At 37.6% G+C, this 15,000-nt stretch overlaps 1 protein-coding gene across 1 annotated transcript in view; it reads left to right on the top strand.

Annotated features, from left to right (window-relative positions):
- LOC138051765 (contactin-5-like) overlaps window positions 1–15,000 on the top strand; it is a 23,346-nt gene that overhangs the window by 5,656 nt on the left and 2,690 nt on the right. The window contains exon 3 of the mRNA XM_068898021.1: window positions 1,260–1,579. Within this exon, the coding sequence (XP_068754122.1) occupies window positions 1,260–1,579 (320 nt within the window). The remainder of the gene's footprint in view (window positions 1–1,259; window positions 1,580–15,000) is intronic.

The raw sequence follows: 15,000 nt of genomic DNA, 5'->3' as shown, positions 1-15,000 counted from the left end.
AATTTACATTTTTTTTACCTTTATTCTATGCTTTGATTTAAAACACAAACACCAAAATAAAAACGTTCTTAATCGAGACAGTCTCAGCCTGAGGAATGTTCTTAAGGACGGTGCCTACTATTGTTATTGCGTATAAGTTCTGCGCATCTCAAGATTGTTACTCGGGTTTCCTATCGGTGATGCTCACTAATGCAGGGATAATTTTGCGCAGTTTAAAACTATCCTGAGAAAGTAGGTCTCAGTAAGTACTTTTGGTATCCAAAAAGAAAATTGGGGGTAGCCATGCATTTTTTAGAATTAATCTACAGTAGCTTCAACTTGAGAAAGAACGGCATACATTCATTTGTATTTTAAAGCTCTTTACAAATATTATTCATCAATAATCTTTGAAAAATATGTAGTTGCCCCCCAATTTTCTTTTTGGATTCCAATAACACTTGTTAGGATCTACATTTTCTGCATAATCATAAACCGGGGCAAAAATATCTTTGAATTAGTATGCACCATCCTTAATACTTCTTATAATTGTGGTTAATCTGAGCGTCAACGTTCTTAAAAAAAAAAAAAAAAGAGCGTATAGTGTTTATGGAAATAATTATGTTTCAGCATAAAGTACAAAATTAATCGTCATTAGTGTGTACAGTTTACAGTGATCAAACAGATCAACCACCTCTCAGCTGACAGAGGTAAACAAAGAAGCCTTGCAAACAAAAACCAACAATTTAATTGACAACTAAAACTAAAATTACATGCTCAGTAATCTCTTTCACAGCATTTTCGGTTTGACTAACAGTTTGACAGCAAAAATCTTTACTAATTAAAAAGTCAATCTAAGGCGTAGTAAATTCGCTTACTCGACTGCAATTTGACAGTCAAACAAAGCAGCCCACAACTGAACATCCACTTCACACACAAAAAGCCTATAAATGTGATTGTCGAAATATGTCAGAATCTCGTTTTCAGGTCTTTTTTTTTAGCTAGTTTTACAACATACTTGGGGCAGCAATGCATACATTAAGAACTTGTTTTAATGCTTTATTTAAAGTTTATTTGGTTCCTCACTGTTCTTGATTATTCCACAACCAATAATTTAGCTAAAACAACAACAACAACAAAAGATATCATATTCCCCTGACTGTACTTCCAAAAGATTGGACAACACGGACTGCCATTACATATATATTAAACAAAGTGGTTGATATCTTCCCTTCGAAGCGAACGCTTTTGTAGATGCTAAAATAAACTCAGTGTTCTTTCAGTTACAGTTTGTCAGGCGATTGGTGTTGCTGACAGGAGCAGGATTCCGGATAATAAAATCACTGCGAGTTCGTTTTATAGCCGTTATTATTATCCATACCATGGGCGACTGAACGAAGTCAGGGGAAATGGAGCGTGGTGCCCAAAGACCAAAACTGATAGAACGGACTACCTTCAGGTTGATCTGAGTGCCGTGAATTTTGTTTGTAAAGTGGCAACACAAGGAGGTAAATTCAGCTATGAGAGAACCTTCACCTATAAGTTAAAATTTTCTTTGGATGAAGTAACGTGGAACACTTACAGAGACAACAATGCTGAAAAGGTGAGAGCTCTTTTTTAATTGAGAAAGAATATGTGAAACGTCATGAAAATTAGGGCATTAAAGTATTCATAATCAGGCTGTCGCGGAGCTTCAAGGCATGCATCGACCCAGGGCGGAAAGAGACCGGGCGGTGAAACGAGCGGGTCCGAGCAAAAAGGTGTGATGCAGTAGACTGGGGTCTACTAAAAAGCCTTTTCAAAATGGCGGCAAGTGTTGAGATCGGCGACTCACTCGAAGAATTGGAAGAATTGTTTTTACAGGACATCACAGACGACTTTTTTGATTTGAACGAGGAAAAAAATCCTTCAGATGTTCCAGACACATAGCTGATGTTAATGTAACAAACATTTTCCCTCTGTTTTTGATTGGTTCTCTCCTATAACCTATGGCCTTTAGGTAAATCCAAGTGTTTTGATTGGTGCTTTCTTGTTCAGGACTTTGCCATACAAGCCATTTCCATGGGAAAGGTTATAAGCCATGGTTTTTTTTTTCACATTTTGTTTATATTCTGGTGAGTATTTTCAAGACTCGTGCTGTGTTGAAGGACCCAAAAGGCAGGTCAAAATACAAGTAACAACTTGGAAATAGTAAGCTCTTGCTAACAGAACTGGAGGGCGATATTGGGGAATATTGGTTGAACATTGTGGAACTAAAGATGAGCGCAGCGAGGTCCATACAAAAATGACCAAGGTGCAATATTCCTCAGTATGGCTTGGGCAAGCTTAGTTAGAAAGTAGTTTATCATATGGTACTGGGGCCATGGTTGTTTCTTGAATTTGTGGCTTTTCAAAAACAAAAATTACACAGCTTATGACCGCTTCCAAAGAAATGGTCATCATAGCAAAATCCCAACCAAGAAAGAACCAATCACAATGCTTGCATTTACCTCAAAACTACCTTACCACAGAAGGAAAAGCCGGCATGGCAAGCAACCCCTCACCCTTAGCTCAAGCTCTAGATCTGCAAATGATTACCACAATATTTTCTGTAGTTGAATGATAATTGAGCTAATTATGTGCCTTACTGTGAGTACAATAGTTATGCAAAGTTTAATTATGGCTTTAGAAATCAGTCATGTTCAGAGAAATTATTGGCACAGGATTTGGGTAAAATGTTGTTTATTGTCATTATTGAGAGCTTACTGAACACAGGCTGACCAGAGTGCACCTCAGGCTAAATGACATACCATCGTAGCTTACTAGTTAGTATGACGAGTTGTGTAGTTAGTGTCAAGAGAATTTGGTAAGCCTATTTATGGTTAGCTCTCACAAGCAGAAATGATAACATGCTATTTTCAAAACAAAATAGAGAATAGAGCTAAATATTGTTACCTATTACCATTAATTATCTGAAAATAAAAGTCCTGCCTTCCACATTGTGTACACTGTGTGACATTGCAAATCTTCTAATTTGCATAATCTAAAAAAATAATTTAAACTGGAAAAATGAGACAAGATATTACAAAGTCATAAATGCTATCGCCCTCATTTTTTGAATGACCTTTGCAAAAGAGTGATAAATGTAATTTTTTGGATTATAGGGTCTATAACTCAATCAATAAGACTGGAATTTTGCCGAGTGGTGAAGCATTTGAATCAAAAACCCTCTGAGGGGAGTCTGAATGTCTGCCAAAAACATCTACTTTGTGTACCAAATACAGATGACATAAAATCCGTTTGCAAAAACGTAACCTTTCCTTCATAGAAAATGACAAGCGTTGACACGTATAGTTAAATCTGAAGAATTCACGGAGGATTCTTTTGAGCCAAATTTGGTGGAAATATTGGCTAAGTTAAAAAAAAAACTTTCTTTTCCACTTTTTGTACCAGAACATGCAATTTTAAATTTTTCTCCACTTTTCCTCAGATATTTGGAAATATTTTTGCGAATTTTCGTACTTACAGTTTTCTTTGAACGTTCCTTGGCTTTTATGCTGAAAAGCTCATGTTAGAACCTTTAGAATAAGATATTGTAAGCCACATTGCTATTTATAATATACAGATTTAGCCAAGAATAAAAGAGGAGCTCCCATCTCTAACCCCAGAAAGCAAATTGCACACTCTTTTTGTTTGTTTTTTTTTTTTAATAAAACGTCTAATTTTGGACCTGAGGCTGAACGTTCTTATATAATTTGGCGTTGTGAGGCTGAAAACGTTCTTAACGATGTTCTTGATTTTACATGGTATAGTTTTTCAATAACTGAAATCTTGCGGACGTGACTGCGAAATCTATCAAAGTGCTTGCTTTGATGGTGTTGAAGTTTAAGATTTTGTAATGATTATAAATAAGAAATGCTCATTAACTGAAACGTGTGTCATGCAATAAAAAAAAAAAAAAAAAAAAAACATCGTTATGTTATATTAAATATGCCCTTAAGTATTTAATGGGTTAATTTACATTTTTTTTACCTTTATTCTATGCTTTGATTTAAAACACAAACACATGAAAATGAAAATTAGGGCATTAAAGTATTCATAATCAGGCTGTCGCGGAGCTTCAAGGCATGCATCGACCCAGGGCGGAAAGAGACCGGGCGGTGAAACGAGCGGGTCCGAGCAAAAAGGTGTGATGCAGTAGACTGGGGTCTACTAAAAAGCCTTTTCAAAATGGCGGCAAGTGTTGAGATCGGCGACTCACTCGAAGAATTGGAAGAATTGTTTTTACAGGACATCACAGACGACTTTTTTGATTTGAACGAGGAAAAAAATCCTTCAGATGTTCCAGACACATAGCTGATGTTAATGTAACAAACATTTTCCCTCTGTTTTTGATTGGTTCTCTCCTATAACCTATGGCCTTTAGGTAAATCCAAGTGTTTTGATTGGTGCTTTCTTGTTCAGGACTTTGCCATACAAGCCATTTCCATGGGAAAGGTTATAAACCATGTTTTTTTTTTTTCACATTTTGTTTATATTCTGGTGAGTATTTTCACGACTCGTGCTGTGTGTTGAAGGACCCAAAAGGCAGGTCAAAATACAAGTAACAACTTGGAAATATTAAGCTCTTGCTAACCGAACTGGAGGGCGATACTGGGGAATATTGGTTGAACATTGTGGAACTAAAGATGAGCGCAGCGAGGTCCATGCAAAAATGACCAAGGTGCAATATTCATCAGTATGGCTTGGGCAAGCTTGGTTAGAAAGTAGTTTATCATATGGTACTCGGGCCATGGTTGTTTCTCGAATTTGTGGCTTTTCAATAACAAAAATTACACAGCTTATGACCGCTTCCAAAGAAATGGTCGGCATAGCAAAATCCCAACCAAGAAAGAACCAATCACAATGCTTGCATTTACCTCAAAACTACCTTACCACAGAAGGAAAAGCCGGCATGGCAAGCAACCCCTCACCCTTAGCTCAAGCTCTAGATCTGCAAATGATTACCACAATATTTTCTGTAGTTGAATGATAATTGAGCTAATTATGTGCCTTACTGTGAGTACAATAGTTATGCAAAGTTTAATTATGGCTTTAGAAATCAGTCATGTTCAGAGAAATTATTGGCACAGGATTTGGGTAAAATGTTGTTTATTGTCATTATTGAGAGCTTACTGAACACAGGCTGACCAGAGTGCACCTCAGGCTAAATGACATACCATCGTAGCTTACTAGTTAGTATGACGAGTTGTGTAGTTAGTGTCAAGAGAATTTGGTAAGCCTATTTATGGTTAGCTCTCACAAGCAGAAATGATAACATGCTATTTTCAAAACAAAATAGAGAATAGAGCTAAATATTGTTACCTATTACCATTAATTATCTGAAAATAAAAGTCCTGCCTTCCACATTGTGTACACTGTGTGACATTGCAAATCTTCTAATTTGCATAATCTAAAAAAATAATTTAAACTGGAAAAATGAGACAAGATATTACAAAGTCATAAATGCTATCGCCCTCATTTTTTGAATGACCTTTGCAAAAGAGTGATAAATGTAATTTTTTGGATTATAGGGTCTATAACTCAATCAATAAGACTGGAATTTTGCCGAGTGGTGAAGCATTTGAATCAAAAACCCTCTGAGGGGAGTCTGAGTGTCTGCCAAGAACATCTACTTTGTGTACGAAATACAGATGACATAAAATCCGTTTGCAAAAACGTAACCTTTCCTTCATAGAAAATGACAAGCGTTGACACGTATAGTTAAATCTGAAGAATTCACGGAGGATTCTTTTGAGCCAAATTTGGTGGAAATATTGGCTAAGTTAAAAAAAAAACTTTCTTTTCCACTTTTTGTACCAGAACGTGCAATTTTAAATTTTTCTCCACTTTTCCTCAGATATTTGGAAATATTTTTGCGAATTTTCGTACTTACAGTTTTCTTTGAACGTTCCTTGGCTTTTATGCTGAAAAGCTCATGTTAGAACCTTTAGAATAAGATATTGTAAGCCACATTGCTATTTATAATATACAGATTTAGCCAAGAAGAAAAGAGGAGCTCCCATCTCTAACCCCAGAAAGCAAATTGCACGCTCTTTTTGTTTGTTTTTTTTTTTAATAAAACGTCTAATTTTGGACCTGAGGCTGAACGTTCTTATATAATTTGGCGTTGTGAGGCTGAAAACGTTCTTAACGATGTTCTTGATTTTACATGGTATAGTTTTTCAATAACTGAAATCTTGCGGACGTGACTGCGAAATCTATCAAAGTGCTTGCTTTGATGGTGTTGAAGTTTAAGATTTTGTAATGATTATAAATAAGAAATGCTCATTAACTGAAACGTGTGTCATGCAATAAAAAAAATAAAAAATAAAAAATAAACATCGTTATGTTATATTAAATATGCCCTTAAGTATTTAATGGGTTAATTTACATTTTTTTTACCTTTATTCTATGCTTTGATTTAAAACACAAACACATGAAAATGAAAATTAGGGCATTAAAGTATTCATAATCAGGCTGTCGCGGAGCTTCAAGGCATGCATCGACCCAGGGCGGAAAGAGACCGGGCGGTGAAACGAGCGGGTCCGAGCAAAAAGGTGTGATGCAGTAGACTGGGGTCTACTAAAAAGCCTTTTCAAAATGGCGGCAAGTGTTGAGATCGGCGACTCACTCGAAGAATTGGAAGAATTGTTTTTACAGGACATCACAGACGACTTTTTTGATTTGAACGAGGAAAAAAATCCTTCAGATGTTCCAGACACATAGCTGATGTTAATGTAACAAACATTTTCCCTCTGTTTTTGATTGGTTCTCTCCTATAACCTATGGCCTTTAGGTAAATCCAAGTGTTTTGATTGGTGCTTTCTTGTTCAGGACTTTGCCATACAAGCCATTTCCATGGGAAAGGTTATAAGCCATGGTTTTTTTTTTTCACATTTTGTTTATATTCTGGTGAGTATTTTCAAGACTCGTGCTGTGTGTTGAAGGACCCAAAGGCAGGTCAAAATACAAGTAACAACTTGGAAATAGTAAGCTCTTGCTAACAGAACTGGAGGGCGATAGTGGGGAATATTGGTTGAACATTGTGGAACTAAAGATGAGCGCAGCGAGGTCCATACAAAAATGACCAAGGTGCAATATTCATCAGTATGGCTTGGGCAAGCTTGGTTAGAAAGTAGTTTATCATATGGTACTCGGGCCATGGTTGTTTCTTGAATTTGTGGCTTTTCAAAAACAAAAATTACACAGCTTATGACCGCTTCCAAAGAAATGGTCGGCATAGCAAAATTTCAACCAAGAAAGATCAGAACCAATCACAATGCTTGCATTTACCTCAAAACTACCTTACCACATTAGGAAAAGCCGGCATGGCAAGCAACCCCCCACCCTTAGCTCAAGCTCTAGATCTGCAAATGATTACCACAATATTTTCTGTAGTTGAATGATAATTGAGCTAATTATGTGCCTTACTGTGAGTACAATAGTTATGCAAAGTTTAATTATGGCTTTAGAAATCAGTCATGTTCAGAGAAATTATTGGCACAGGATTTGGGTAAAATGTTGTTTATTGTCATTATTGAGAGCTTACTGAACACAGGCTGACCAGAGTGCACCTCAGGCTAAATGACATACCATCGTAGCTTACTAGTTAGTATGACGAGTTGTGTAGTTAGTGTCAAGAGAATTTGGTAAGCCTATTTATGGTTAGCTCTCACAAGCAGAAATGATAACATGCTATTTTCAAAACAAAATAGAGAATAGAGCTAAATATTGTTACCTATTACCATTAATTATCTGAAAATAAAAGTCCTGCCTTCCACATTGTGTACACTGTGTGACATTGCAAATCTTCTAATTTGCATAATCTAAAAAAATAATTTAAACTGGAAAAATGAGACAAGATATTACAAAGTCATAAATGCTATCGCCCTCATTTTTTGAATGACCTTTACAAAAGAGTGATAAATGTAATTTTTTGGATTATAGGGTCTATAACTCAATCAATAAGACTGGAATTTTGCCGAGTGGTGAAGCATTTGAATCAAAAACCCTCTGAGGGGAGTCTGAGTGTCTGCCAAGAACATCTACTTTGTGTACGAAATACAGATGACATAAAATAATGGAAACAGGCGACAAGAAACAATATCGCACCAAAATATAATGTCTTGCAAACAGTGGTTAATAAACAATACTTATGTTACCATTTGTGTCTGATGCCCCAAGAAGTAGCCATATTAAATTAAAGATGAACTGTCCAACTTAAAGTAAGATTGGTTATTTAATAGTAATACATAGCAACCTAGTAACCTTCGTAGCTTTCTTAATTGTTGTTGATAGAAGAATCCTCCTTACAAGAAGGGGTTTCTCTCCACTAACTATAACATTCACTAATTAGCAGGTAGTTTGAGGGGAATATTGTGGGTGAATGGTGAATGAGGGGAATACTGTTGGTGAATGGTGAGGGTTTGTCTGTAGAATGAGGGGGAGAAATTTACAAACTCAAGCAAACTCTCAACCCCAAAATAAGGTTAACAAATGAAACAAACTCTGGGTGAAATTGATCACAGAAACAGCCAGATAGTACATGTATGAAAAACTGAATCACATAGGAGGGATTAACAAATACTTGACCCTGAAATTATTCAGCAGGAGTGGCCGGCTTGGTGGTGATGTGTTCAAAAAGGCTTGTGGTGTATGAGGCCACCTAAGCAGAAACAGCCACAAGTCAAAAAGGGACCTTGCCGAGTGCTGGAATATGTATGTTCTGGTGTTCCGTTGATTGTTTCATTGGCCCTGAAAAGCACCTATGGGGAGTGGTCAATTAAGTATGTATTGCACGGTGTGTATGTATACTCAGTATATTAAGGCTTTTACTGACACCTTGAAAACAATATGAAACAGAGAGTTACTGTATTGATATGTAATATATTTAATTGATTGAGTAAAAGGGCTTAAAGATCAGCCACAATTTTTTTTTTTAATAAGCCCTCAGACCCCCAAAAATAGATGCCTGTGATCCTTGAGTGTGAAATAGTCATGCTATATTTTTTAAGGTCTCTGTGCGGTGTTGCTAGTCAAGCCTAACAATAAATACAGTCATTGTTATTTTTTAGGGTATGTTCCATGGCTTATGCTTTTAATTATTTTATTTATGTTTCACACAGTGGAACAAAATGTGATCATATTGATCAGCCACAGGTTAGCTTATTTGTTTGTGTCCAAACTGCACAAAGGCAAAGAAAACAATATGGGGTTTGGGAGAGGATGGGGAGTCTTAATGAAAACGTAGCAGTAGTTACAGGCTACAAATTGCTTTTCCTCACGTGAGGAAATTCTGCAAGGAACTGGAATCATTGCTTTGGCCTCAATAAGTACAAAATATGAAGGACTTGCCATGGAATAGTACAACTTTTTTGCATGGTCATACCTAACGGGGAAAGGACATGGTATTTACAATAACTTATCAGTTTTGCATTGTTTTGCTGTGATCCATTTTAAGTCTTGTCTATATATTACCTCGAGATCAATTGTTTGCCATGTTATGAAGTGTTCTGACACATCTGTCCTTCTGTGGAATGTTTGTTGAAGCTCTTTTTTTCCAGGCTTTTAAGTAATTAAGTACTAGGTTTAAGTTGGTAACACGTTGATCTGTTATTGACTGCAGTGGACTGTTATCTTTGAAGACATTCCAAAGCATTTCACATTTTCATAAATTCTTGTGTCTTTTCTGTGGTGTTGTTTTCATGCAAAGCCATGTATTTGCAAACTTTTTCGGACAGCAAGCTTTACTCGTATTTCATTTAAATTATCAAGATGAACTTACAAGCGCCCTGACTAAACCGTATTTGTTGTTTGTTGATTTTCCCAAGCGGGTGAAATCTTGAAAATAGTGTTTTACTGTCGGTAAAATTGACTGCGGCTGGCGATTCGTCGCGAGCGATTTTAAGTGAGCAAGTTTGAAGTTCTGAAACGCTGCTATATCCAAATATATCCAGCTGGTTTTTTACTATGTTATGTAAAAGCTGTCGATCTTCAACATATGTAAAATTTAGAGTGGAGTAATGTGGAGTACTCCTAAAAGGAGCAGTGGAACATGGCTTGGTCACGATAAGCGGGACATAGCTGCATTCGACACAGTCTTACTTCACTCAAAAAAATAGTTGAGTGATATTCCCACAGACAAAATAGTATTGAGTTCTGGGTCAAAAATATCAAAAAGGCCTTTAAATAATACACTACTGGTGGCCCAAAAATAAAGAAAGAAATTCGTCGAGAGGATATTTTTGGCAGCCATTAATTGCACCGGAAGCGCGGAAGGAGCGCTCGTGCCAGTCCTTCTCCGCATCACACATTGGACCAAGAGCGGACTGCCCGTTTCACCGCCCTATGTATAAGCGCCCTGATCGACCCTAACACTAAACCTGCAATATTTGTCGAGTGTAATGCATGATATACAACACAGATATTTTTTCGCGTATGTCAAAGACGTGTCACAACTCTTAACTTTTCGTGACTCATGAAATTTGTGGAAATTATGAAATGAGCAACTTTTAGTCGGCCCCCAGTTCTCTAGTAAATGTCCGATATGTCTACAGATAGAGTACGGGGCCGATACCTGAATTCTACCGTGACAGCCTTTCAGATTACAATTTTGCGAAGAATTGGGTTACAAATACTTATAAGTGCCCTGCTAATAGTGTGATGGGAAAGGAACAATATTGAATAAGCGTGAAAAATCTCTTAACTTGGAAAGATCGTCCTGGTGAAAGGAGTCCTGACGAGGATCGCTGTTGGTGACATTGACTGACGTTTGGGTAGACTTTCATATACCGCACTAAAGTGGCGGAGGACAAAAGAACCATTGTTATTCCGATTAGGCCTTGCTAACTAAGGATTGTTATGTTCGCCTTGTTCTTTTGTTTCGTGGATGCTTCACGTTGAATTTAAGTTTATGTTAATTTTAATTTTAACCTAGCTTAATTTTTTTAACACTATTTGAAATGGGTACTCAGACTTAAATATTCCTTATCAGCACTATTTGTGGACTGCAGTCTGCAGTCTACAGTCTGCGGTCTGCAGTTATCATACACCTGAAGGGGAAGAAGAAAAACTGAGAAGAAGTTCGAACTTCAGGATTATGTGGCGCTGAAAAATAATAAATTGGAATAGGAAACGACAGTTCACCCAAATGTGCTACTTGCTAAAATCGCAGAACATGAAGGGGACTTTGCCAAAATATTCCCAAAGTTTGGATTTATCGCTACAAACAGACTCAGGAAAATTAAAATAAGAAAAGAAATATTTTATTTGATCATTCAAACGAAATAACACTAGCAAGAGCCTACAGAAGGCTTCTGATCAATAGATTATGAAATCCCTAACTTTACAAAGTTTTGTTTTCACTTGTTTTTGATTATTACGAATTAAAAATATTCGTATAAACATAACAACTTTCTTTAATTTTCCAGACATGTTTCGACGGTACATCCGTCATCTTCAGTGTTACATATTTTGAAATCGCCGTTGAATTTAAAGCGCGCGCGATCTTACAAACTTCGTTACATATTGCGTTGTCATTATTGCGTATTAAATCAAAACAAAACAAAAACAATGTAACGAAGTTTGTAAGATCGCGCGTGCTTTTAATTCAACGGCGATTTCAAAATATGTAACACTGAAGATGACGGATGTACCGTCGAAACATGTCTGGAAAATTAAAGAAAGTTGTTATGTTTATACGAATATCTATATTGTTGCTAATATCTAGACCTTTTACGAATTAAAAGTAAGCAAAATATACAGCAAATAACTAAGCAAATTGAAAATCAACAATATATCATGCATGTTTCAGTTCTTTTATTCCTTTGAAGATATTTCAATATTGTTGTGACCTGCCCTCCTAAGGGGACTGAACAATGAACAATGCCGGTTCTTCTAAAATGCTCTGAGAGGTCGTTCTGAGACATAAGAGTAGAATCGGTTATCATGCACAGTAAACCTAACCCCAACCTTAATGCTAACCATTTAAAATCAATGTCTAGACTTAAAAACCTTGAGGTTTTATAAAATACTCATGAACAGTTTTAGCTTCACTAAGTTCATCCACTCACCTCCAGAAACAATTTACTTGGGATATAAAGATACTTTATATTAACTGCTGGATTTTATTTATCTGTACTTCTCGCAATACAATTTAACCTTGTTGACAACATTTGAAAACATTTTAACCTAGGTGTATTTGAGATATGCCTAGTTTGGCTTTAAAAATTTACCTTAGCTTTAACATGGACATAATTATTTCGGATCCGGTATATGACAGACCAGCCCGAAGTTTCGATAACCAAAGCGGTCATCCTCAGAGCCCTGGGTGAAAAGTTCAACTTCCTCTGGAGGGGCATCTAGAGAGCGCTTTGATCTGTAACGTTCTATTGCGTGTAATGCTGGACATTTGCTTAGAAATGTGAGGAATTGGAGCCTTTACCAATAGCTGTGATGTCACGTGAAACTGTACATTATCATCCAATTTCTACCGTTCTAGATATATTCACTGTGAAAAAGGCATGAACGCAATTATCGTTGACACAGGCGATAACGTGGGGGATACAAATGAACCTGGTGGGAATGATAATATCGACTGTAAAGCAAATGTGTAGAGTTTGGGCAGTTTATCTTTCTGGATTGTCAACTTTTGTCGCTATCTTCCTCTTTGTGGTCTTAGATATGTAACTTTCTGGTTCCTTTTTTCACATTGACAACCTTGAGACTACAAGTGCACTTAAAAAAAAGGGGATGGTGAAAAGAGGAAAATGTATATTTTCCATGATTTGAGAGGAATTTCGCGATTAACTAATACAAGGAAATGTTATCGCAAGGAACATTATATACTGACAATTATAATGATACTAAAGGAGCCTGCTGCAAAAAAGGTTCCGTTCCTTGTCCACATCACTCCTCATTATGTTCAGCCCGAGTTTCTAAAACTATCTGATATTTGTGTTTGCCAGCTGCTTTTAGGGATATCTTTTAAATTATGATTGTAAACCCTCTAATTTTGAACTTTTTCATGTATCTGAGCAACACAATTATAGGGGTACTAGACGTGCTTAGCTCCAGCATCTAAGCCTCGACCCATGTAGAATAAATATTGGTTAATAAGTCTTGATCTTACATTCGTTAATGGTGCCGGAGAATGTTAAACATCATTAGGAAGATCGCATTAGTCATGCTAGCGCTTTCTTATACGTACCTGTCAGTATATACTTTCTATTGACCAAGCGGTAGAGCTTTACTGCGAGAATATCGGCCCGAGGCCGTGACAGTACGGACCGACCAGTGGGAGGTCTGTACAGAAAATGCCGAAGGCCTACATTCTCCCACTGTGGCCCGATCAAGGTTGGTCAATGGGAGTAACCATTACAATGGTGTAATTTGAAGTACCTTTATTCAACCAGTAAGATCAAATTTGTAAGTTGGATGAAATGGAACGCTGGCTTTTTGACAGTTGACAGATTCTGTCACCGTTGACAGCGAAATTTGTTACACCGAGTTGTTGCAAGGTTTGGTGGAAAAGCCGGGGCGAGGGGTGCCAGGGTCCCTAGAAAAGACGGGCTGCCGGGGTCTGTGGAAAACGCGGGGTTTCGGGGTGCCGGGATCTATGGTTTTTGTTTTCCACGGACCCCGGAACCCCGAATTTTCCACAGACCCCTGCACACCGTTTTTCCAGAGACCTCGGCAGCCCGTGTTTTCCACGGACCCGGCAGCCCGGCAGCCCGGCACCCCACAGCCCGGCACCCCGCGCCCCGGCTTTTCCACCAAACGTTGTTGCAACAAATTTCGGTGTCAACGGTGACAGAAACTGTCAACTGTCAAAAAGCCAGCGTTCCATTTCATTTAACTTACAATTTTCACAAAAGTCAAATCACTGCAACTTACAATTGCAACTTAACCCTACATTATTCAACAAAAGTACTTAACGAAAGAAGACATCTCAGAAAATCAACAGCTTTTAAATCACTTTGAAAACTTGACGGAGTTAGCGGAAAACAAGTCAAACTGTAGCGCTAAGGAAAATTCTTTAAAAGCACGTCGCCCAAAACACGTTGGTTATTGGCACTGCGAATATCAGACGCGATTGTGGTGTTGATTTAATTCATTTTCGTCGTTGTTTTCGATGGTGATTTTTCTTGGTCGCTTTGTAACAGGTTCGTTCACCATTTGAACCGGCCCTGTCATGTGCACCAGCACAGACAGCGTCGAGTCCTTCGAGGGCGTTCGAGCTGGATGAATAGCTCGTATAGGCCGTATACTTTTCGGAATGGAATAAACTGAAGGAAATCTCTCCGGGCTGAGTTGTGGTCGGATGGGAAATAGTTTTCCTGCAGAAACCTATTTGTAGCCTGCGTGGAAGACGTATTTCCAGTTATCGTGGAGTGAAACGATAACCGTGAAGTACATCTCCCACGCAGACTAGCAGAAACCGCACATGACATAAATCTTCTAATGAGATTCAGTTTTGGCCAGTGGTGTGCCCTTGTACCAGATGTTGACAGTCGTGCTTCTCTGCAAAAAAAGAAAATGGGTCTTCGGTCGACTTCAGTGTTCTATTAAACATCTCTAATCGAAATTTCCCAACCGGTCTCATCCTCTTCGCTATTTTCTTTTTCGAAATCTTTCAATGGTTTTTCAATTTCAGACTCAGATTTCATTTCCTCTGGCACAAATACGCTGAAGTGCTTTCATTTCGGACGTCGTTTTCTGTAGTGTATTGATTAACGTTTGTGCAGAAACAAAATCTTTGGGCTCTTGGTTGTTGACTTCGTGTTCAATTATTTGTCAAGGCTGTCTCTACCATTTCTGAGTAAATTCTCTCCCGAAAGTGAGGCTTTTGCAATTTCAACTGCTTCACCATTATTTGAGTCCTTGATTAATGTTAGTATTTCAAAATCAAAACAGGGTATTTGGAGGACAGTATACGAGCTACTTAATTGCTCGAAACGGATAGTACCATAATACTCTTTGCTTGCCCACCCAAATGTTGAAGAG

The sequence above is a fragment of the Montipora capricornis genome, chromosome 6 (genome assembly GCF_036669925.1).
Source record: "Montipora capricornis isolate CH-2021 chromosome 6, ASM3666992v2, whole genome shotgun sequence".
Taxonomy (NCBI): domain Eukaryota; kingdom Metazoa; phylum Cnidaria; class Anthozoa; order Scleractinia; family Acroporidae; genus Montipora; species Montipora capricornis.
Note: the sequence above shows the minus strand (reverse complement) of the source record. Positions and strands in the feature narration are given on the sequence as shown.